General features: G+C 67.4%; 2 protein-coding genes across 4 annotated transcripts in view; one reads left to right on the top strand and one right to left on the bottom strand.

Annotated features, from left to right (window-relative positions):
* SCAP (SREBF chaperone) overlaps positions 1–22,254 on the top strand; it is a 119,289-nt gene that overhangs the window by 46,996 nt on the left and 50,039 nt on the right. For 2 of the 3 annotated variants that reach the window (XM_058045265.1, XM_058045273.1), the window contains 8 exons: positions 141–256; positions 341–881; positions 2,091–2,176; positions 2,960–3,042; positions 3,956–4,125; positions 6,242–6,322; positions 6,910–7,116; positions 7,820–8,073. In XM_058045265.1, coding sequence (XP_057901248.1) covers positions 141–256; positions 341–881; positions 2,091–2,176; positions 2,960–3,042; positions 3,956–4,125; positions 6,242–6,322; positions 6,910–7,116; positions 7,820–8,065 — 1,530 coding nt within the window. In that variant the 3' untranslated portion in view covers positions 8,066–8,073. Of the gene's footprint in view, positions 1–140; positions 257–340; positions 882–2,090; positions 2,177–2,959; positions 3,043–3,955; positions 4,126–6,241; positions 6,323–6,909; positions 7,117–7,819; positions 8,110–22,254 lie in introns of those variants that run through there. The other variant, XM_058045255.1, reaches the window with a different exon arrangement.
* On the bottom strand, positions 8,499–21,947 carry PTPN23 (protein tyrosine phosphatase non-receptor type 23). Its single transcript, XM_058045244.1, is given in 26 exon segments — positions 8,499–9,315; positions 9,318–9,678; positions 9,754–9,867; positions 9,955–10,093; positions 10,556–10,660; positions 10,808–10,989; positions 11,085–13,062; positions 13,195–13,374; positions 13,605–13,756; positions 13,828–13,982; positions 15,178–15,486; positions 15,771–15,916; positions 16,020–16,085; positions 16,184–16,298; positions 17,152–17,231; positions 17,566–17,624; positions 17,744–17,800; positions 17,985–18,032; positions 18,194–18,325; positions 18,685–18,765; positions 19,154–19,285; positions 19,906–19,955; positions 20,062–20,138; positions 20,890–21,017; positions 21,106–21,180; positions 21,806–21,947. Coding segments are annotated over 26 exon segments (5,292 nt in total). The 5' UTR covers positions 21,890–21,947; the 3' UTR covers positions 8,499–9,028.

Here is a 22,254-nt window from a genome sequence, read left to right as displayed (position 1 = left end):
CCGTCCCTCAGTTCCTAACCCAGCCAGCTTTGACATGAAGTCCATCACCTCTGCAGTTCTGCACCCTCACCAGGCTGTGCTCAGCACGCAGAGGCCTCGGTGGTGCCCCACTGAGCTGTGCTTGTCCTTGTCCCCCGCAGGACATCGAGTGCCTGGCCAGTGACGGGATGCTGCTGGTGAGCTGCTGCCTGGTGGGGCAGATCCGCGTGTGGGACGCGCAGACGGGCGACTGCCTCACCGTCATCCCCAAGCCCAGGTACGGCCTGGCCGTGTCCCACAGCCCCACAGTGCTCCGGGAGGCAGCCCACAGCCAGGGGCTCAGCTCCGTCCTTCCTTGCAGGCTGCGCAGGGACAGCAGCGGCATCTTCGACTACCAGGAGGGCTGGGATGCCAGCCCGGACGGCAAGAACGGCCTGGAGGACTCCTTTGAGAGCAGCCACCAGCTGAAACGGCTGCTGGGGCCCCCGCAGCCGCCGCTGTTCTGCGACCAGCCCGACCTGACCTCCCTGATCGACACCAACTTCCTGGAGCGCGCCAAGGCCGAGCCGGAGCCGCGGCTGCGGGCGGTGGGCGCGCGCCGCAAGGACTCTGGCTACGACTTCAGCAGCCTGGTGGGGAAGGTGTACGAGGAGCACGGCGGCTCCGGCTGCAGGAACGGCGCCTTCCCGGGGCTCCCGGCCCCGCACGGCCCCGCCGGGCTCTGCGGGAGCGGCGGCCGCGCCCCGGCCTGCGGCGGGGACGAGGGCGGCTGCGGCGGCGACGAGAGCTGCGACAAATCCTCACCCCCGCCGTCCTGGGGAGGGGACCTGGAGAGCTCCATCTGGAGCCTGGAGCTGCAGGGGAACCTCATCGTGGCTGGCAGGAGCAACGGCAAGCTGGAGGTGAGGAGTGGGGACACAATAATGGGGGGTGGAGATGAGGAACAGGGACACGGTAACAGGAGGGTGGAGGTCAGGAATAGGGACACAGTAACAGGGAGGTGGAGAGGAGGAACAGGGACACAGTAACAGGGAGATGGAGATGAAGGGGTACACAGTAACAGAGGTGTAGATGAGTGGGGCGCAGTAATGGGAGGGTGGAGGTGAGGAGCAGGGACACAGTAACAAGAGGGTGGAGATGAGGAGCAGGGATGCAGTAATAGGAGGCGGAGATGAGGAGCAGGGATGCAGTAACAGGAGGGTGAAGATGAGCAGGGATGCAGTAACAGGAGGTGGAGATGAGGAGCAGGGATGCAGTAACAGGAGGTGAAGATGAGCAGGGATGCAGTAACAGGAGGTGGAGATGAGGAGCAGGGATGCAGTAACAGGAGGGTGAAGATGAGCAGGGATGCAGTAACAGGAGGTGGATATGAGGAGCGGGGATGCAGTAACAAGAGGGTGGAGATGAGCAGGGATGCAGTAACAGGAGGGTGGAGATGAGGAGCAGGGATGCAGTAACAAGAGGGTGGAGATGAGGAGCAGGGATGCAGTAACGGGAGGGTTGAGATGAGCAGGGATGCAGTAACAGGAGGTGGAGATGAGGAGCAGGGATGCAGTAACAGGAGGTGGAGATAGGAGCAGGGATGCAGTAACAGGAGGCAGAGATGAGGAGCAGGGATGCAGTAACAGGAGGTGGAGATGAGCAGGGATGCAGTAACAGGAGGCGGAGATGAGCAGGGACACAGTAACAGGAGGGTGGAGATGAGGAGCAGGGACACAGTAACAGGAGGTGGAGATGAGGAGCAGGGATGCAGTAACAAGAGGATGGAGATGAGGAGCAGGGATGCAGTAATGGGAGGTGGAGATGAGGAGCAGGGATGCAGTTACAGGAGGTGGAGATGAGGAGCAGGGATGCAGTAACGGGAGAGTGGAGATGAGGAGCAGGGATGCAGTAATGGGAGGTGGAGATGAGGAGCAGGTACACAGTAACAGGAGGTGGAGGTGAGGAGCAGGGACACAGCAGTGGGAGGCAGGAGGTCACACAGCCTGGTGGCACGGCACAGGGAGCTGTGCCTGCTCACTCAGCTCAGGGGCCGGGAGCAGGGCACACAGAGCCGTTCAGGGTCCCAGATCCCTGTGGCCAGTGTCACCACAGTGCCCCCTCCTCCCCAGGTGTGGGATGCCATCGAGGGGACCCTCCGCAGCAGCAACGATGAAGGACAATCCGGCATCACCGCCCTCGTCTTCCTCAACAACAGGTGACTCCTTGTGCAGGTGCTGGGAGATCCTCAGCCCCAACCTCCACGGCAGCTCCCGGCAGCAGAGCCTCAGCTGGAATGTCTCCCCCCTGGAATCAGTGTCATGGAGTGTCCTGAGCTGGAAGGGCCCCAGGGATCATGGAGTCCAACCCCTGGCCCTGCCCAAGACACCCCAGCAACCCTACCCTGTGCCTTAGAGCTTTGTCCAAGCCCTCCTGAGCTCTGGCAGGGTTGGAGCTGTCACCATTCCCAGGGGAACCCATTCAGTGTCTAACCACCTTTGCTTGCTATCCAACCTCACATCCAGCCTAATCCTCTGAGAATCCACCCCTCACCAGCTTTCCTGGCTCCAGGAATGCTCCAGCAGCCACTTCTTCAGCCCTCAGTGATGTCAGTAGCTGAATATCCAGGGCTGGGACACCTTTGGGTTGCTGCTGTTCAGAGGCACTGCCATTGTCCATTCCACTCAGAGCTGTGTCCAGTTCAGAGGCACTGCCACTGTCCATTCCACTCAGAGCTGTGTCCAGTTCAGAGGCACTGCCATTGTCCATTCCATTCAGAGCTGTGTCCAGTTCAGAGGCACTGCCACTGTCCAGTCCATTCAGAGCTGTGTCCAGTTCAGAGGCACTGCCATTGTCCATTCCACTCAGAGCTGTGTCCAGTGTCCCAGCCCAGCTCTGTGCAGCCCCCTCCCGGGAGTGGGGGGTCTGTGCTTGGCCTGGGGGTGTTCCCAGGTTTGGGGCTCAGGGAAGGGCCTCTCTCAGCCCCACGTCTGTCCCTCAGGATCGTGGCTGCCCGCCTGAACGGCTCCTTGGATTTCTTCTCCCTGGAGACACACACGGCCTTGAACCACCTGCAGTTCCGAGGTGAGCAGTGTTGGAACGTCAGTGCAGTGCCCTGGGCTCCTGCCTTCCCCTCCCTGCAGCCGAGCCTTCCTCCTCCTCACAGCCCCTTCAGCTTTGGTGGTGACTGCTCCGGAACACCCAGAGCTGTGCTGGGCTGAGGGAGCTCCCTGTGCTGGGCACCCTGGCAGGTGGGGTGTGGGACTGGATGGGCTTTAAGGGCTCTTCCATCCCAAACCAGTCTGGAATTCTCTGATGCTGTTGAGGCCCTCACTCAGCTGTCCTTAGCACAGTTGTTCTCAGCTGCATTCCTGATGCTGGCAGGGCGGTTATTTACAGACCACGAACGAGATGGGGCTGCTATGGAAAGTTCCTCAAGCTGTTTATTTTTCAGCATCACTCTCATTACATGATTATGACAATGGGAAGATGCCAGCAGCTCACAATCCAGGCAGCAGACCAAAAAACTTAATGTTACAACTTACTTTATAAGCTTCTTAACCAATCACACAAAGCAAAAGCACATTGACAGGAGTTCTGTCCAATGACCATAAGCACAGGTGCCTTTGGTTAAACAATGCTTGCTTATTTCAAATACAATACCTGCTTGTGAGCCTTAAAACACAATGCACAGAGCTCCAGTATTAAGCTTTAACCTTCTTAATATCTTGCTAGATAAACTTTCTGCAGCTTAGAGAGTTATTCAGACAAACGTTAATACACAGGCCATTGTTCTGTTTGCCCTTGCTTTCCCTACAGTTTAAATAATTTTTCTGCTGACCTAACTCATGACTGTTGCTTAGCTCTGCTCACGGTTCTGCTGTGTCTGAGTCTGAGGCCTGCCTTTTGCAGCTTTCCCAAACCCCTCTGATTTTATAGATTCCCACCCATTCCCAGCCCCAGTTCCCACCTCTCTCTGAGCCCGTGTGTCCCGCAGGAGGCCCGGGCAGGAGCAGCCTGCCGCCGTCGCCGGAGCTGAGCCGCGGGGCCGCGGGGCTGCGCTGCCGCCTCACGCACAGCGTGGCGTGCGCGCACCACAAACCCATCACCGCGCTGAGGGCCGCCGCCGGCCGCCTCGTCACCGGCAGCCAGGACCACACGCTCAGGGTGAGCGGGGCAGGGACACCCGGGAAGGGACAGGGAGGGACAGCCAGGACCACACGCTCAGGGTGAGCGGGGCAGGGATGGATGGGCAGGGAGGGACAGCCAGGACCACACGCTCAGGGTGAGCGGGGCAGGGATGGACGGGCAGGGAGGGACAGGGAGGGACAGCCAGGATCACACGCTCAGGGTGAGCGGGGCAGGGAGGGATGGGCAGGGAGGGACAGGGAGGGACAGCCAGGATCACACGCTCAGGGTGAGCGGGGCAGGGAGGGATGGGCAGGGACAGCGGGGCAGGGACAGTGGGACAGGGAGGGACAGCAGGGAAGGGACAGGGGGACAGGGAGGGACAGCCAGGACCACACGCTCAGGGTGAGCGGGGCAGGGATGGATGGGCAGGGAGGGACAGGGAGGGACAGCCAGGATCACACGCTCAGGGTGAGCGGGGCAGGGAGGGATGGGCAGGGACAGCGGGGCAGGGACAGTGGGACAGGGAGGGACAGCAGGGAAGGGACAGGGGGACAGGGAGGGACAGCCAGGACCACACGCTCAGGGTGAGCGGGGCAGGGATGGATGGGCAGGGAGGGACAGCCAGGACCACACGCTCAGGGTGAGCGGGGCAGGGATGGATGGGCAGGGACAGCAGGGCAGGGACAGCAGGGCAGGGAGGGACAGCCAGGACCACACGCTCAGGGTGAGCGGGGCAGGGATGGATGGGCAGGGAGGGACAGGGAGGGACAGCCAGGACCACACGCTCAGGGTGAGCAGGGCAGGGATGGATGGGCAGGGAGGGACAGCCAGGACCACACGCTCAGGGTGAGCGGGGCAGGGATGGATGGGCAGGGACAGCAGGGCAGGGACAGCAGGGCAGGGAGGGACAGCCAGGACCACACGCTCAGGGTGAGCGGGGCAGGGATGGATGGGCAGGGAGGGACAGGGAGGGACAGCCAGGACCACACGCTCAGGGTGAGCAGGGCAGGGATGGATGGGCAGGGAGGGACAGCCAGGACCACACGCTCAGGGTGAGCGGGGCAGGGATGGATGGGCAGGGAGGGACAGCCAGGACCACACGCTCAGGGTGAGCAGGGCAGGGATGGATGGGCAGGGAGGGACAGCCAGGACCACACGCTCAGGGTGAGCGGGGCAGGGATGGACGGGCAGGGACACCAGGGCAGGGAGGGGGAGCTGGGAGCTCTGCGGGATCTGTTCACTGAGGAGTCCAAGGACAGAGCCCAGAGTGTCACCCTGAGCTGAGTGTGGGACTCTCGTGCCTCGGGAATGGGATGGAGTCACTGAGACTGGGAAAGCTCTTCAAGACTGTCAAGTCCAGCCAGTCCCCCAGCAGTGCCAAGGCCGCCACAAACCCGTGTCCCCAAGTGCCACATCCACATGGCTTTAAAATCCCTTCAGGGATGGGGACTCCACCACTGCCCTGGCAGCCCCTTCCAATGCCTGATCACCTTTCCCACAAAGGAGTTTTCCCAATATCCAGCCTAAAGCTCCCTCTCCTCGTGTTGCTGTTCCCTGGAGCACAGCCCAACTCCCCTGACTGTCCCCTCCTGTCAGGAGCTGTGCAGAGCCACAAGGTCCCTCCTGAGCCTCCTTTGCTCCAGGCTGAGCCCCTGCCCAGCTCCATTCCCTTCCCTGGACACGGTCCAGCCCCTCCAGGTCTTCCTGTCAGGAGGGACCCAAAGCAGCCCTCAGGATTTGAGGCCCCTCAGCACAGCCAGCACAAGGGGACAATCCCTGCCTTGGAATTGTGGCCACACTGGTTTGATTCAATCCAGGAGCCACTGGCCTGTTTCCTACCTGGGCACAGCAGGTCACATCCACCAGCACCCCAGGGTCTTTCCAGCTCCTGTGTCCCCAGCCTGGAGCATTCCATGAGGCTGCTGTGACATTCCCTGAGTGGCAGACCCGGGTTCTGGGGTGTCCCCTCTCCCCTTCCCCTGTGCAGTCACTGCCCACCAGCCGTGCCCTGCCCTGCACCCCCTGGCACCACAGGCAGGCTCTGGCTGTGCACAGTGGGACCAGGTGGGACCTGCTGTGCCATGGGAGCTCAGGTGGCACCACCCAGAGCCCAGGTGGCCGTGGAGCCTCACTGGGGCCTCTCCTGCCCCAGGTGTTCCGGCTGGAGGACTCGTGCTGCCTGTTCACCCTGCAGGGCCACTCGGGAGCCATCACGGCCGTGTACATCGACCAGGTACGGGCAGCTGCTGGGCCTGAGCCCTCACAGCTGAGCTGATGGCTGAGCTGATGCCTGAGCCCACCCTGAGATCACACCTCAGCCCGTCCCTGCTCCCATCCCTGAGCCAGCGGCTCAGCTGGAGGCAACCATCTGGCTCCCTCCATCTCTCACTGGCCAAGCCAGAGCTTCCCCCCCTGTTCTCTGTGAGCTCAGCAATCTCTTTTCCTGGAGATCTCTTGCTCCTCTGTCCTTCTGGAGCAGGGAATCCCTGTCCCGGCACTGCGAGCTGGGGCTGAGCAGGCCTGAAATGGGGCCTGAGCCCCCAGGGAGGCTCTGCCCCAGTGCCAGGAGGAGTGGGGGTCCCCTTGTGCTCCCTACAGCAGCGAGTGCCCCCAGGTGCTCTCCCACTGCACAGAGGTGGCCTCGGGCGCCTCTGCACTGGGGTTCCTGGGCTCTGTTTGCCCAGCCTGCTCAGGCACAGGGAACAGGCATGGAATCCCCGTGGTGGCAGTGCAGGGTGCAGCTCCGCTCTCTCCCCTGCATTGGGAGCATTGGTGGCACCGCGTGTGCCCTGGCACTGAGGTGTCCCCGCTGTCCTGCAGACCATGGTGCTGGCCAGCGGCGGCCAGGACGGGGCCATCTGCCTGTGGGACGTGCTGACGGGCAGCCGCGTCAGCCACATGTTCGCACACCGCGGGGACGTCACCTCGCTGACCTGCACCACCTCCTGCGTCATCAGCAGCGGCCTGGACGACGTCATCAGCATCTGGGACCGCAGCTCGGGCGTCAAGCTCTACTCCATCCAGCAGGTGGGACCTGGGAGGGTTAACCAGGAATTGCCCGGGTGGGAAAACCCTCGGAGACCCTGGAGTCCAAGCCCTGCGCTGCCAAGGCCACCACTGATTGTGTCCCCAGGTGCCACATCCACAGGGATTTTAAATCCTTTCAGGGCAGGGGACTGCTCTGCTACCCTGGGCAGGCCCTTCCAAAGTCTCATCACCCTTTCCATGGGGAAATTCCTGCTGATGTACCCCCTGAGGCTCCCCAGCCCAGCCTGAGGCCATTCCCTCTCCTCCTGTCCCTGTTCCCAACCACCCCACAGCTGTTCCCTCCTGTCAGGAGCTGTGCAGAGCCACAAGGTCCCTCCTGAGCCTCCTTCTCTCTAGGCTGAGCCCCTGCCCAGCTCACAGCCTCAGGGGCCCTCCTGGTTTTTCCAGGCCCCCACCAGACCCTGCAGACACCTCAGCTGTGCTTGGAGGCTGCAGAGCTCGTGTTCCAGCTGGGCACGCTTGGAACAGCCTCCCTGTCCCAGGAGAAGGCTCCGGTCACGCAGGGTCTAGCTCTGCCCCACTCCCGACCCCGGAGCTCAGCTCTCTGCCCTCGGAGCTCGGTTCTGACCCCTGGAGCTCAGCTCTCTGCCCTCGGAGCTCGGTTCTCACCCCCGAAGCTCAGTTCTCACCCCCGGAGCTGGGCTCTCACCCCCGGAGCTCAGCTCTCCCCTCCGTCCCGCAGGAGCTGGGCTGCGGCGCCAGCCTGGGCGTCATCTCGGACAACCTGCTGGTGACGGGGGGCCAGGGCTGCGTGTCCTTCTGGGACATCGGCTACGGGGACCTGCTCCAGACCGTCTACCTGGGCAAGAGCAACGAGTCGCAGCCGGCGCGGCAGATCCTGGTGCTGGAGAACGCCGCCATCGTCTGCAACTTCGGCAGCGAGCTCAGCCTGGTCTACGTGCCCTCGGTGCTGGAGAAGTTGGACTGAGCAGGAGGAGGGGACTGAGGCGGGGCTGGGGCTGTGCCGGACGGGTCCGCGGGCTCCGTGCGTCCGTCCGCGCCGCCGGAGCGGCTCCGGTCACCGAGCGGGGCGGGGCCGCCGCCCTCCTGTGCTGTCCCCGGCCGCGATGGTGCGGAGGGACGCGGGGCGGGACAGGGCAGAGCGGGGACAGTGTGCTGGCTCCCGGGCCGGACACACAGCGGTGGCTGTCCCACCCCGGGACACAGAGCGGCCCTCGGCCAGCCCCGGCCCCGGGTGGAAGCCGGGAGAGCACCGGGACCGGGACCGGGACCAGGACCGGCCCGGGCGCGGCTCGGCCCCCACGTGCCTTAGGGCGCGGCAGGGCCCGCCCGATCCCGCCCGGGGCCGCAGCTGCCCCCACTCTATTTATTTATACGCTGTAAATAGTTATTTATTGGGGGGGGGGGGGGGCGCGGGGGCCCAGCCCCGGCAGCGCTGCCCTCGCCGTGCCCTGGCACAGCTGCCCTGCCCGGCTCCCTCCTGCGCCCCGGCTGCAGCAATAGCACCTTCCTCCTCCTCCCCTTCCTCCTCCTCCTCCCGCTGCGGGGCCAGAGGAGGCTTTTCTCAGGTTGGGAGCGGGCGCTGGGAGGGACCCGAGCGGGGCACAGCGGGACCAACGAGCGCAGCCAGGAACGGGGCAGCCCCGGGGCTCCCGGCCCGTCCCCCTGCCCCGAAGCGCCCGTTCCCGACCCCCGATGATTGTAGGGGCGGCGCCGGCCGGGGCGGGGGGACCCCCGGAACCCCGGCCCAGCCCCCGCGGGTGGCCTTCGCCCAGCTGTACCTTTGTGCTGTACAGGGGACGCTTTTTGTACCGATCGTGTTTTATAACGTGTGCAGAACATCCATTAAACGGAACTAACCCGAGCCTGGCCCGGCCCTGACCCCCCCGCGCCACCAGCACCAGGGCCCGGCCCTGCAGATAAACTCGCTTTATTTTAGTAGCAAAGAGCTGAAAAAGTCAGTTCTACCCGGAGTCAAACGAAGTGGGGCTGGGGGCCGGGGGGCCCCCGCCCCCCTCACGCCTTGTTGAGGGTCCAGAGGGGGTCGAGCATGCTGAGGGGGTCGTCGCTGGGCCGGGGCGCCCGGAGCCCCTCGCCCGGCTGCGCCTGCAGGAAGTTCTGCTTGTTCATGCGCTGCTTGCCCTTGAGGGACGCGTCCAGGCTGAAGGCCTCGGGCGTCAGCGAGGCCAGGAGCTCCAGGGAGGAGGAGGAGGAGGCCGGGGGGGCAGCGGGGGGCTCCGGCGGCGCCCCCGGCCCCTCGGGGCTCTCCCCCCCCCCGACGTGGTTGGTGCTCTGGTTGGCGCTCTCAGTGTCGGCCGGTGCCTCGGGGAGGGGCGGCCTCGGGGCGGGGGGCTCGGGCTCGGGGGCACCGACGCCGTCCACGAGGCCGTCCGGGACGGGCAGCGGCACCTCGGGCTCCACGGGCTGCGCAGCGGGGCCGGGCTCCGCCCCCCAGCCCTCCCCGGGCTCGGCGCTGGGCGCCCCCGGCTTGATGCTGAGCTTGGCGATGGTGGCCTGGATGGAGCTGATGGGCACGTCCCCCCCCAGCACCAGGTCCTGCGGGTCCTGCTGGAAGTACAGCTGGGGGACAGCGGCGCCGTGAGCGCCGGCAGCGGCAGGGCTCCCCGGAGCCCCCCGGCCCGCCCCCACACCCACCTTGGGCGAGCTGCTGCTGGGGGGCTTGGCCAGGCTGGGGCCGCCCACGCCGTGGCGCAGCAGCACCTGCTCGGCGTGGAGCAGCACGGCCTCGAAGCAGAACTTGAGGTGCAGCTGCAGGGGACAGGGGAGGGCGCACGGTGAGGCCCGGGGGTGCAGCCCCACACCCCCGGCCCCGCAGGCCCCCACCGTACGCGGTACCTTCTCCTGCAGCATGTGCTTGCGCTGCTGCCGCATCCGCCGCACCAGCTGCGCCAGGTCCGGGATGCCGTTCCCGGCCTCCACCTCCTGCACGGCCGCGTACAGCAGGCAGAAGGCGCCGGTGCGGCCCACGCCGGAGCTGCGGAGACACCCCGAGCAGTGACAGACACCCCGAGCCGTGCCAGACACCCCGAGCCGTGACAGACCCTCCCGAGCCGTGACAGACACCCCGAGCCGTGACAGACCCCCCAAGCAATGACAGACACCCCGAGCCGTGACAGACACCCCGAGCCGTGACAGAGCCCCCCCGAGCCGTGACAGACACCCCGAGCAATGACAGACACCCCGAGCCGTGACAGACACCCCGAGCCGTGACAGACCCTCCCGAGCCGTGACAGACCCTCCCGAGCCGTGACAGACACCCCGAGCCGTGACAGACACCCCGAGCAATGACAGACACCCCGAGCAATGACAGACACCCCGAGCCGTGACAGACACCCCGAGCCGTGACAGACCCTCCCGAGCCATGACAGCCCCCCCGAGCCGTGCCAGACCGGGACAGGAGGGGGAGCCCCCCGCTGTCTCCCCCGGCCCCGCTCACCTGCAGTGCACCACCACCGGCGTGTGCAGCGGCCGCTGGTGCAGGTAGTGGCCGTGCACCTCCTGGATGAAGCGCAGGAGGCTCCCCTTGCTGTCGGGCAGGCCCCTGGCGTGGAGAACACACACTCAGCCCCCCACCACGGGCCAGGGCTGCCCAAACACCCTCCCCAATGCCACAGCCGAGGTCCCAGAACCAACCCCGCAGATCAGGGCTCCCAGGACCCCCCAAGCCCCCCTCTGTCCCTCCACGTACAGCTCAGGCCAGGAGGTGAACTGGAGGTGGGCCACGGTGCGTTTGAGGCTCTGGTCCCGGTACTGCAGCGTCAGCATCCGCTCCACGTGTGTGGGGGTCACCCTCAGGCTGGTGAGCACCACGCTCAGGGGCCCGTGCGCCACGGGCTGGCCCCGCTCCGACGGGAAGTACCGGAGCACCTTCTGCCGGGGAACGGGCCGTCAGCACGGCCGGGGAGCCTCGGGCCCCGCAGGGCACCGGGTAGCACGGCCCGAACCCGGGACGGGACAGAACGCACCTTGTCCAGCTCCTGCTCGGACACGAGCATGACCACCACGGACACCTTCTGCTCGTAGATCATGAGCCAGAAGTCGGCGGCGGTGCCGAGCAGCGGGGCCTGCGTGGCGATGAGCGCGGGGCAGTACGGGGACAGGTCCTCCACGCGGCTGGCGTTGATGTAGTCGTCCTTGCCCGAGCGCAGCACGACGCGGTTGCGGTCGTAGGGCATGATGTCCTGGTGCCGGTTCTTCATGGAGTAGCAGCGGGCGATGGCGATGGAGCGCTGCCGGGCGTCGCGCTCCTGCGCCTCCTGCAGCTCCTTCCAGAGCGCGTCCAGCTCGGAGCCGCCGCCGGGCGCGGGCCGCTCCAGGCGCTCGGCCAGGCCGCGGAACCGCTCCAGCTCCGCCAGCAGCCGCCGCACGCGCTCGGGCTCCGCGTACGGGTCGGCCTCGATGAGCTGCACGGCCCGGGGCCGCTGCCCCTCCTGCGGGCCCGCCTTGGTGGGCTGCAGCAGCCCCCCGGGCGCGGCCGAGCCGCCGGGCTGGCTCTCGGGGCTGGACGACAGCAGGTCGGCGGGGCAGGGGCTGTGCCGCGGGAACGGCGGCTCCGCGGGGCCCGCCGGGGGCAGCGCCGGGGGCGGCCGCGGCGCCGGGGGCTGCACGGGCAGCGCTGGGGACGGGGACGGCGCCGGGGACGGCACCAGCGGGCCCGGGACCGCCACGGCCCCCGGCAGCGGCCCGGGAGAAGGGGCCTGGCTGGGCGGGGCGGGAGCGGCGGGCGGAGCCAGGGCCACGGTGCCGGGGGGCAGCTGAGCCCCGGGGGCAGCCGGGCTGGGGCAGAAGGGCAGCGCGGGGGACGCGGGGGGCGCCGGCTGGAGCCCCGGGGAAGGGCACGGGCCCGGGGCGCGGGGCCAGGCCCGCGGGGGCAGCTGCTCCTGCCCGGGGAGCTGGTAGAGCTGCGGGGGCTGCGCCGGGGCCGGCGGGGGCAGCGGCGCCCCCGGGGCGGGGAAACGCTGCTGCTGCTGCTGCTGCTGCTGCGGGAACGGGGCCGGGGCCAGGGGCACTCGGGGCGGCGGCTGGAAGGGCAGAGGGGCCTGGGCTCGGCCCGGGGGCAGGAACGGGCCCGGCGGGAACTGCTGCGGGCCCTGGGCGAAGGCGGGCGGGGGCTGTGCCGGGGGGAAGGGGGCCGGGGCCGGCGCCCCGAAGGGCTGCACCGCCCCCGCCGCGTAGGGGAAGGGCGCCGGGGGCGCCGCCGGGCGCTGGGCGGGCAGGAACGGGCCCCGGGGCGGCGCGGAGCAGCTGGGGATGGGCGCCTGGACGCTGTCCACCGTGGTGGTGGCCGGGCGGGCGCCCGGGGGCTCGTGGCCCCCCAGCCCCGGCTGAGCCCCCGCGGGCGCTGCCCCGGGCACGGGCGGGCGGAGCGGGGCGGGGGCCGGGCCGGGCCGGGCCAGGCCGTAGGCGGGGGCGGGCAGGGCGCCGTGCTGGGGGGACGAGCGCGGGGGTACAGCGTGGGGGCTCCCCACGAAGGGCGGCTGAGCCGGGGCGCGGATCAGCGGCGCGGCCGGGAAGAGCTGGGGCGCGGCGGGGCCGGGGGCGGCGGGGCCGGCCGGGGCCGAGGGCTGCAGGAGCTGCCCCGGGACGGCCCCGGGGGCGGGGAAGGGCCCGGGCACGGCGGGAGCCCCGGGCAGGCGGTAGTGGCCCGGGAAGGGCGGCGCGGGCGCCAGCGGGGGCAGCGGGGCGCTGGCCACCCCCGCCGGCAGCAGGAAGGGCTCGGCGGGCCGCAGCGCCCCGGGCAGGGCGGCCAGCGCCGGGGGCGGCAGCTGGGCCAGGGGCGCGGGCAGCAGCTCCGGGGGGAGGCTCCGCAGCTCCTCCGGCAGCTCCTGCAGCGCCAGCGAGCCCAGCTCGGCCGCCTCGGGGCCCCCGGCCTCGTCCAGCGGCTTCTTCTGCAGCGGGGGCTTGGGGGCCGTGGGCCGGGGGGGCGGCTGCTTCTTCAGCTCCCTGCGGGGACAGGGGGCGTGGAGTGGGGCTGGGTGCTGCCCCGCGGGCACCGGCAGCCCTACCACTGCCCACAGACCCCCACCCACAGCTCCCAGGGCCCTTCTCCCCCCGGGGGGCTCTGTGCCCACCCACCTCTCCAGCAGCTGCTGCCGGTGTGCCTCGCTGGCCTGGCACGCTGCCCGTGCCCGCTCCAGCAGCTTGGCCGCCTTCCCCTCCAGGTCCGTGTAGAAATCCTTCCCCTCCTGGGACTTCTTCATCAGGTCCTCGTAGGCCTCGTAGGAGGCCACCAGGGTCTGCACGGTCGTGTTCCACCTGGGACAGGGCACGGAGGGGCTCAGCAGGACGCAGTGCCAGGGTAAAGGTGGGCACCCAGCTCCAGGCACCTGTGGGACCCCCTGGTTCCCACTGGGATGGGCACAAGGACAGACAAAGCCACCACAGCCCCAGCAGTGGGGCGGGACAGGACAAGATGGTGGTGGCCTCACACCTGTCCCAGAGGGTGGGGGCTGTTCCTGGGCACTGAGAGCCCCCTCCCCACTCACTTGTGCTCCACCTCGGCCAGGGCCTTGCGCACGGCCGCGTACTTGACGTTGGCGTCGGTCAGCGCCTTGAGCACGTTCTCCTGGGCAGCCAGGTTCTGCTCCAGGTACACCTTGAGCTGGTCGTACTTCTTCAGCTGCTCCTCAAAGAGCTTCTGTGGGGACACGGGAGGGTCTGCGGGGCTGTGGGACAGAGCAGCCCCCAAGGGGGTGTCCCCAGGCCCACCTTCATCTCGGAGCGGTCGGTGGTGACCAGCGAGGTGGTGATGTCGTCCCTCTGGATCATCTCCCGCAGCTGCTGCTCCAGGGACATCCGCTGGTCCCGCATCTCCTGCACCTTGGCCAGGATCCGCTTCAGGTTCTGCAGCACCTGTTTGTCGTCTGGGGGTGGGGCGGGGTCAGGGGCGGGGCCCAGGAACGGCAGGGAACCCGCGGGGTGGGAGCTGCGGAGCCAGCCTCGGCTGGGACAACTGCTGTCCCCTCTGTCCCCTCTGTCCCCAAACAGGGTGGGACCTGCATAGCCAGCCTTGGCTGGGACAGCTGCTGTCCCCTCTGTCCCCAGACAGGACCCACACGGTGGGATCTGCAGGGCCAGGCCTTGGCTGGGACAGCCTCTGTCCCCTCTGTCCCCAGACAGGGTGGGATCTGCAGAGCCAGCCTTGGCTGGGACAGCTGCTGTCCCCTCTGTCCCCAGACAGGACCCACTCTGCACGTTCCCTGGGGACAAGCCCCCACCACGCTGACATGGATGGTGCCAGTGCCAGGTGACACATGGGGACATCCAGCGGGCATGGAGAGGGACAGGGGCACTGCCAGTCTCCTGGGGGACACAAGGGGCACAGCCCTGCCTCCCCCAGCCCAGAGGGGGCACACACAGGGCACAGCCCTGCCTCCCCCAGCCCAGGGGACACAAAGGGCACAGCCCAGGGGACACAAGGGGCACAGCCCTGCCTCCCCCAGCTCAGGGCACACACAGGGCACAGCTCTGCCTCCCCCAGCCCAGGGGACACAAAGGGCACAGCCCTGCCTCCCCCAGCCCGTGGGGGACACAAGGGGCACAGCCCTGCCTCCCCCAGCCCAGAGGACACACACAGGGCACAGCCCTGCCTCCCCCAGCCCAGAGGGGACACAAGAGGCACAGCCCAGGGGACACAAGGGGTACAGCTCTGCCTCCCCCAGCCCAGGGGACATACAAAGGGCACAGCTCTGCCTCCCCCAGCCCAGAGGGGACACAAAGGGTACAGCCCTGCCTCCCCCAGCCCAGGGCACACACAGGGCACAGCTCTGCCTCCCCCAGCCCAGGGGACACACACAAAGGGCACAGCCCTGCCTCCCCCAGCCCAGGGGGCACACACAGGGCACAGCCCTGCCTCCCCCAGCCCGTGGGGGACACAAGGGGCACAGCCCTGCCTCCCCCAGCCCAGGGGACACAAGGGGCACAGCCCTGCCTCCCCCAGCCCAGAGGGACACACACACAGAGCACAGCTCTGCCTCCTCCAGCCCAGGGCACACACAGGGCACAGCCCTGCCTCCCCCAGCCCAGAGGGACACCGGCAGCCCCCAGGGCAGCACTCACCTTCGGAGAGCGTGGGGGTGGGCAGCGCAGCCCGCACCTGCTCCAGGGGCCCGCCGAGCAGGCGCAGGTTGCCCAGGTGCAGGTTCATGGCGCGGTGCAGCTCGGTGTTGGTGAAACTCGCCTTCTCGTGCAGCTCCAGGTACTTGGAGCACTCCTTGCTGACCTCGGCCAGCCCCGGGGGGGAGGCGGGGGCCGGCGGGACCCTCCCCAGCAGCTCCTGCAGCTTGCGCTCCTGCGCCTCGTCCTCCTCCAGCAGGTCCCGGATCTCCTTCAGCGAGGCCTCCACGTCCGTGAAAACCCCGGAGAGCACTGGGGAGGCACGGGGAGTGGTGGGCGTGGGGCCACCTCCTGGCTGCCCTGGCCTGCACCGGGCACGGACACGGCAGCTCCAGGATAAACCCGGCTGTGGGCAGCCAGAGCAGGGACATGGCAGCCCAGTCACCCCCCCTCCCATGCCACAGGCTTTGGGCTTCAGGAATTGGTGCCAGTACAGAACCAGCCATCAGTGGGAACGTTGCCAACACCCTGGGAATAATGCTGCCCCAGGCCCCCAGCCCCAGGCAGGGAGCAGTGCCAGCCCCCCAGCCCCTCACCCTGCATGGACTGCACGAGGTTGCGCACGGTGTCGGGGCGCACGCTGAGCGCGGCGCATTTCTCCATCAGCACGGGCGGGATGTGGTTGTACATGTCCAGGTTGTCCACGGTCTCGGGGTCCAGCTGCATGGAGTCCATGAACTGGCTGTGGGACACAGAGGGGCCCCTGAGGGGTGGCAGTGTCCCCGCTCCGGAGGCTCGGGAGCAGCGGGACCCTGTGGGGCAGAAGGGCCGGGCCCCTCACGTACTCGAGCACTTCGTTCTTGGCTTCGATCTTGGCCATCACGTCCCGCAGCAGCTTGGCCTTCTCCTCGCTGGGACAGACAGAGCAGAGCAGTGCATGAGCGCAGGGAGACACCCGCAGGCTCACAGCCCCGGCCCAGACATACCTGCGGGGCTGAGCAGGACACACCTGTACAGGGACGAGGCCTCGTGGGCAGCCATGGGCACCAGCTTGGCAAAGATGTCGGGGCCGGTGACCGCGGGGTCCGTGGGGTTCACGGGCAGAGCCTTCACCAAGGGGGCACCTGAGGGACACACCCGGGCTGGGACAGCTCCCAAAGGGCTGCTCCCCTCAGTGCCAGCAGCTCCCTGTCCCCAGGGCTGCTCCCCTCAGTGCCAGCAGCTCCCTGTCCCCAGGGCTGCTCCCCTCAGTCCCTGCAGCTCCCTGTCCCTGGGGCTGCTCCCCTCAGTCCCTGCAGCTCCCTGTCCCCAAGGCTGCTCCCCTCAATCCCAGCCAGTCCCTGTCCCCAGGGCTGCTCCCCTCAATCCCAGCCAGTCCCTGTCCCCAGGGCTGCTCCCCTCAATGCCAGCACGTCCCTGTCCCCAAGGCTGCTCCCCTCAATCCCAGCCAGTCCCTGTCCCCAGGGCTGCTCCCCTCAGTCCCTGCAGCTCCCTGTCCCCAGGGCTGCTCTCCTCAGTCCCTGCAGCTCCCTGTCCCCAGGGCTGCTCCCCTCAATCCCAGCCAGTCCCTGTCCCCAGGGCTGCTCCCCTCAATGCCAGCAGCTCCCTGTCCCCAGGGCTGCTCCCCTCAATGCCAGCAGGTCCCTGTCCCCAGGGCTGCTCCCCTCAATCCCAGCCAGTCCCTGTCCCCAGGGCTGCTCCCCTCAGTCCCTGCAGCTCCCTGTCCCCAGGGCTGCTCTCCTCAGTCCCTGCAGCTCCCTGTCCCCAGGGCTGCTCCCCTCAATCCCAGCCAGTCCCTGTCCCCAGGGCTGCTCCCCTCAATCCCAGCCAGTCCCTGTCCCCGGGGCTGCTCCCCTCAGTCCCTGCAGGTCCCTGTCCCCAGGGCTGCTCCCCTCAATGCCAGCCAGTCCCTGTCCCCAGGGCTGCTCCCCTCAATGCCAGCCAGTCCCTGTCCCCAGGGCCCAAAGCCCCCCTGACCTTTGACAGACTGCAGAGTGTCCAGCGCAGGCACAGCCTCGTGGTAGATGAAGTCGTTGTCCTTTTTGGCTGAATTGTACCTGGGAATGGGAAGTGATGCTGGCAGAGAAGGAGCAGGTGGCATTCCTGCCTCCCTAAGCTTGCTCCCAACAGGCTCAGCCCCCCTGCCTCTCCTGGGATTGTTCCAGCAATTCCCACAGCAGCCATCCATCCATCCATCCATCCATCCATCCATCCATCCATCCATCCATCCATCCATCCATCATCCATCCATCCATCCATCCATCCATCATCCATCCATCGGGCTGGGCTCTGCACATCAGGACACCTGGAACACTCCCCAGGCTCCCTGCCCACCAACATTCCCAACCCCTGGAAAAGGATGGAGACACCCTGGGGGTCGCACAGACTCACTTCCCACCAATGACATCCATGGTGAACCTCAGAGCCTCCTGCACGGTCTCGGGCTGGCCCTGTGGGAGTCAGAGTGGGAATGGTGTCCAAGCACTCCCAATGGCTGGAGAGCCCCTGGAACCGAGCCCAGCCCTGCTGCTGGGAGGGAGAGCCCCCAGCCCCAGAGGGCAGGACACACCTTGGCCAGCTTGATGGCTTCGTTGAGCTTGTCCAGAGCGCTCTGGAAGTAGATGACCTGTGGGAGAGCAGGGCTGGGGTTGGCAGGGGGGCACTGCCCTGGCCCTCCCAGAGCAGCCAGGCCCTGGCAGGACACAGGACACAGCTGTGGACACCCAGCCTCCTCCAGGACACAAGCCCCTTCCCAGGACCCTGGTCCAGAGGCTGGAGAGGATGAAATGGGATGACACAGCCCCACTCACCCTCTCCCCAAACTTCTGCTGCTCCTCAGCCTGCTTCCCCATGTGCAGCTGGAAGAAAACTGGGGTCAGAGCTCTGGGACTCCAGGCAGAGCTGTGAGGGGCAGGAAAGCCCCAGGGAGCAGCCAGGCTGCTCCAGGGCTGGCAGGAGCACCCCGAGGTGGGGTGGGGGCACAGGCAGAGCCCCCCAGCCCCAGCTCCCCCTCACTCACGTGGGCCACAGCAGCAAAGTAATAGATTTTCATTTGGACCAGCTTCTTCCAGTCCTTCTGGATCTTGCCCAGCAGCGAGGCTGTCTCTGAGTTCTCCAGGGCCCTGCAGGCCTCCTTGTAGTAATCCACCACCTGTGCAGAGGGACAGGGGACAACTCCAGACCTCCAGGTCCCAGGGGAACCAGCACCAGCCCAAGGACTTGCATCACCCACAGGAATTGTTGGGGAACTCAGGGATGTGTTTGGGACCCCAGCCAGGGACTGTCACCAGCCCAGGCTGCTCCCAGCCCCATCCAGCCTGGCCCTGGGCACTGCCAGGGATCCAGGGGCAGCCACAGCTGCTCTGGCAATTCCATCCCAGCTCCTCACCCACTCACAGCCAGGAATTCCCTCCCAGTACTCCCATTCCCCGTGCCCTGTCACTGCAGGCCCTCGGCCCAGCCCCTGTGCAGCTCCTGGTCCCAGGGCAGGGCAGCAGGGCTGGGGCTCACCTGGGCACTGATCCGGGCCACCAGGAAGCTCTTCCTGTTGTCCAGCATGGACTTCTCCAGGAGACACTCCTGTGCCTGGCCCTGCAGGGGACAAGAGAGGAATGGGGAGTGTCCCCAACCCCTGGGACAGCCCAGCTCCCTGGCAGCACCCACTGGCTCCAGCCCTTTGCCAAGGGGTGAATATGGCACAGGCAATAGCAGCCCTGAGGGTGCCTGGAGAGCCCAGGAACAGCACTGAGCCTTCCCTGACCCCCAGTGCCCCCAAAACCTCCTTTCCCCACGCTGGGAGAGAGCCCAGACCCCGCAGAGAGCCCCTGGGGGACACTGGGGTCCTGTGCCCTTGGATGCAGGGGGAACACCAACCCCATGGACACACTGGGGGGGTCCCAGTGCCCCAGCCCCTGCCAGCAGTGCCCCCAGTCCCTGCCAGCAGTGCCCCCGTGCCTACCAGCAGTGCCCCAGTGCCTACCAGCATGAGGTTGATGTTGAGGCTCAGGATCTGGTGGCTCATGTCCACACTGTAGGAGTGAGGGAAGTGGTCCCTCAGGTAGGTGAAGGCACCGGCAGCACACTGGAAGTGGGTGCAGGAAACCTTCATGCCCTGAGGGGATGGAATTGCTGCGTTTGGAGAAGATTTCCCAGATCATGGAGTCCACCCAGCCCCCAGCACTGCCAAGGCCACCCCTGACCGTGTCCCCAAGTGCCACATCCACAGGGCTTTTAAATCCCTGCAGCAATGGGGACTCCACCATGCCCTGGGCAGCTGGGCCAGGGCACCTTTTCCAGGAGGAACATTCCCAATATCCACCTGAGCCTCCCCTTGAGGCCATTCCCTATTGTCCTGTCACCTGGAAGCAGAGCCCGAGCCCTGGCTGTCCCCTCCTGTCCCCAGGGGTGCCTTGAGTCCCTCCTGGTGCTCACCCCCTCCCCAGCCCTGCTCCAGCAGCCCCTCAATGTCCTGTACCTGCACACCCCAAAGCCCACAGGTTCCAGGTTCCCCCTGTGCCCAGCACACCCAGCTGGCAGTGCCCAGGTTCCCCCAGTGCCTAGCACACCCAGCTGGCAGTGCCCAGGTTCCCCCAGTGCCCAGCACACCCAGCTGGCAGTGCCCAGGTGCCCCCAGTGCCCAGCACACCCAGCTGGCACTGCCCAGGTGCCCCCAGTGCCCAGCACACCCAGCTGGCACTGCCCAGTGCCCCAGAGGCACAGAGGGGTCGTTACCTCCTCGGACACGCGCTTGTCCATGGCTCCCAGCATGGAGTGCAGGGCTCCTGTGGGGGGACAGGAGGGGGCTCAGCGGGGCAGGGACACCCCAGCACCCCTGGGAACGGGGGCTCGGGCCAGGGAGCCCCGGGGCTGCTGCAGTCGGGGGCTCACCCAGGTTGTAGAGGACACAGGCCTGCTCGTACTTGATGTCCTCGTGTGTCACCGCCTTGCCCGAGAAGATCTCAGTCCTGGGGGCAGGGGCACAGGACAGGGAGCAACCAGGGATTCCCCCAGGAGCAGGAATTGCTGGGAACACTGCTCCCCAAGGTCTCTGGGACCCCCTCTGCAGGACCCCATTCCCCACAGGTCCCCTGTGAACCCCCCTGTGCCACCCCAGGCAGGACCCCACTCCCCAGGACAGCACTGGGCCACCCCTGTGCCACCACACGAAGGACACTGTCATCCCCCAAGGGGTTCCTGGGGTGCCCCAATGCCACCCTGGGCAGGACCACATTCCCAGGGGGTTCCTGGAGCAGCCCTTCCCCAGGGAATGGGCATGGCCACATCCTGCCTGGCTCAGCCCCACATCCCAGATACCCCATCCCATCCCATCCCAGATACCCCATCCCATCCTATCCCATCCCATCCCCTCCCAGATCCATCCTGGATCCCCCATCCCAGATCCCCAATACCCTATCCTATCCCATCCTATCCTGGATCCCCCATCTCAGATACTCCATCCTATCCCACTCCAGATCCCCCTGCGCTGGATTCCCCATCCTGAATCCCATATCCCAAATCCCCCATCCCATCCTGGATCCCCATCCCAGATACCCCATCCCAAATCCCAGATACCCCATCCCACATCCCAGACCCCCCACCCCAGCCTGCCACGCCAGTCTCCCATCCCAAAGAACGCATCCCAGATCCCCCATCCTGGATTCCCCATCCCAGCCCAGATCTCCCTCCCATCCCATCCCAGCCCACCCCGTCCCTCACCATGTGACGGGCACGGCCGCCTCCTGGCCCTGCCCCATGGGGATGCGGCTCTGCAGGAAGTGCAGCTGCCCCAGGTACTTGCGCAGGGTGCTGCAGCCCTCGAAGTCCCGCGGCACGCTGACGGCGCTCTGCGGGCGGGGAGGGACGGCAGGGACGGGCTCGGGCGGCAGGGCCACCCCAGGGTCCCCCCGGGGCCACCGCAGGGTCCCCCCTCACCTGCCGGAGCAGCTCCAGCTTCCGCAGCTCCTCGTTGTAGCTCTCCGGGTTCTCGCCATAGTTCTTCAGCACGAACTGGGAGAGGAGAGAGGCTGAGCGGCCCCGGAGCGGCCACCGGGCACCGGGACGGGTACCGGGGTCACCGGGGACACCGGGCTGGACTGCACGGACACCGGGCCGGGCACCGGGGAGTTTCACGCCCACGGACGGCTCGGGGAGTGGGATCGGGGAAGGGGATGAGGTGATGGCTGAGGTTGGAAAAGGGACTAAAGGGCGGAGAGAATGTCCCCCCGGCCCCAAGGTGTGTTGGGGACACTCGCAGGACACGCCCGTGTCCCCCGCAAACCGCGCGCGGAGCGACACAAGGCTGGGGACCCCCCCAGCCCCCCCCATCCATGAACTGTGTGGCACAGGAAGCGGTGCATAGGGGCGGAGTTTGTTCATAGCCGTTCATTAAGTGACTAATTAATTACCGGGCCCCGCGGGGGTGGCACGGACACGGTGCAGGAGGGTCCCGTCCTCCCGCCCCTCGCTGCCCGCCCCGATCCAAACCCCCAGCTCCAGCCCCGGCGGCTCCCGGGACCCCCCGGCATCCCGCCCACCGTTCCTCCTGCCCCGGGCCCCCCGAAGGCAGCGGGACCTCCCCGGTTCCTCCCGGCCCCGCCCCGCCCAGGCCCCGCCGGCCCCAGCCCGGCCCCACCTTCTTGACGGCGGCGTTGAAGGCGAACTCGCCGGCCTCCTTGAGGTCGAGCCAGATCATGGGCATGCGGGGCACGGCCTCCATCCCGGCCCGCTCCCGGCACGGCCCGGCCCGCTCCCGGCCCCGCTCCCGGCCCGATCCCGGCACGGCCCGGCCCGCCGGAACCGCGCGCGGGGGCTCACGGGACACCGAGTCCGCGCGACACTTCCGGGCCCGTTCCCATGGCGACGCCTCGCCACGCCCCTCGCGCCCGTTCCCACGCCCCGCCCGCTCGGAAGGGGTGACGGTGCGGCCACGCCCACTAAGGGCGGGACAAGCGCCGTTGCCATGGGGACGCCTCGCCCGCTGATTGGAGGACACGGATGTTGTCGCGGGGAGCTGTCACCTCCCCCCGGAGGCGGGGCAGTTACCATGGTAACAGGCCACGCCTAGCCCCTCCCTTTCAAGGC

This window comes from Melospiza georgiana, chromosome 1, assembly GCF_028018845.1.
Source record: "Melospiza georgiana isolate bMelGeo1 chromosome 1, bMelGeo1.pri, whole genome shotgun sequence".
NCBI lineage: Eukaryota > Metazoa > Chordata > Aves > Passeriformes > Passerellidae > Melospiza > Melospiza georgiana.
The sequence above is the reverse complement of the archived record's forward strand: the minus strand, read 5'-3'. Positions and strand labels throughout refer to the sequence as shown.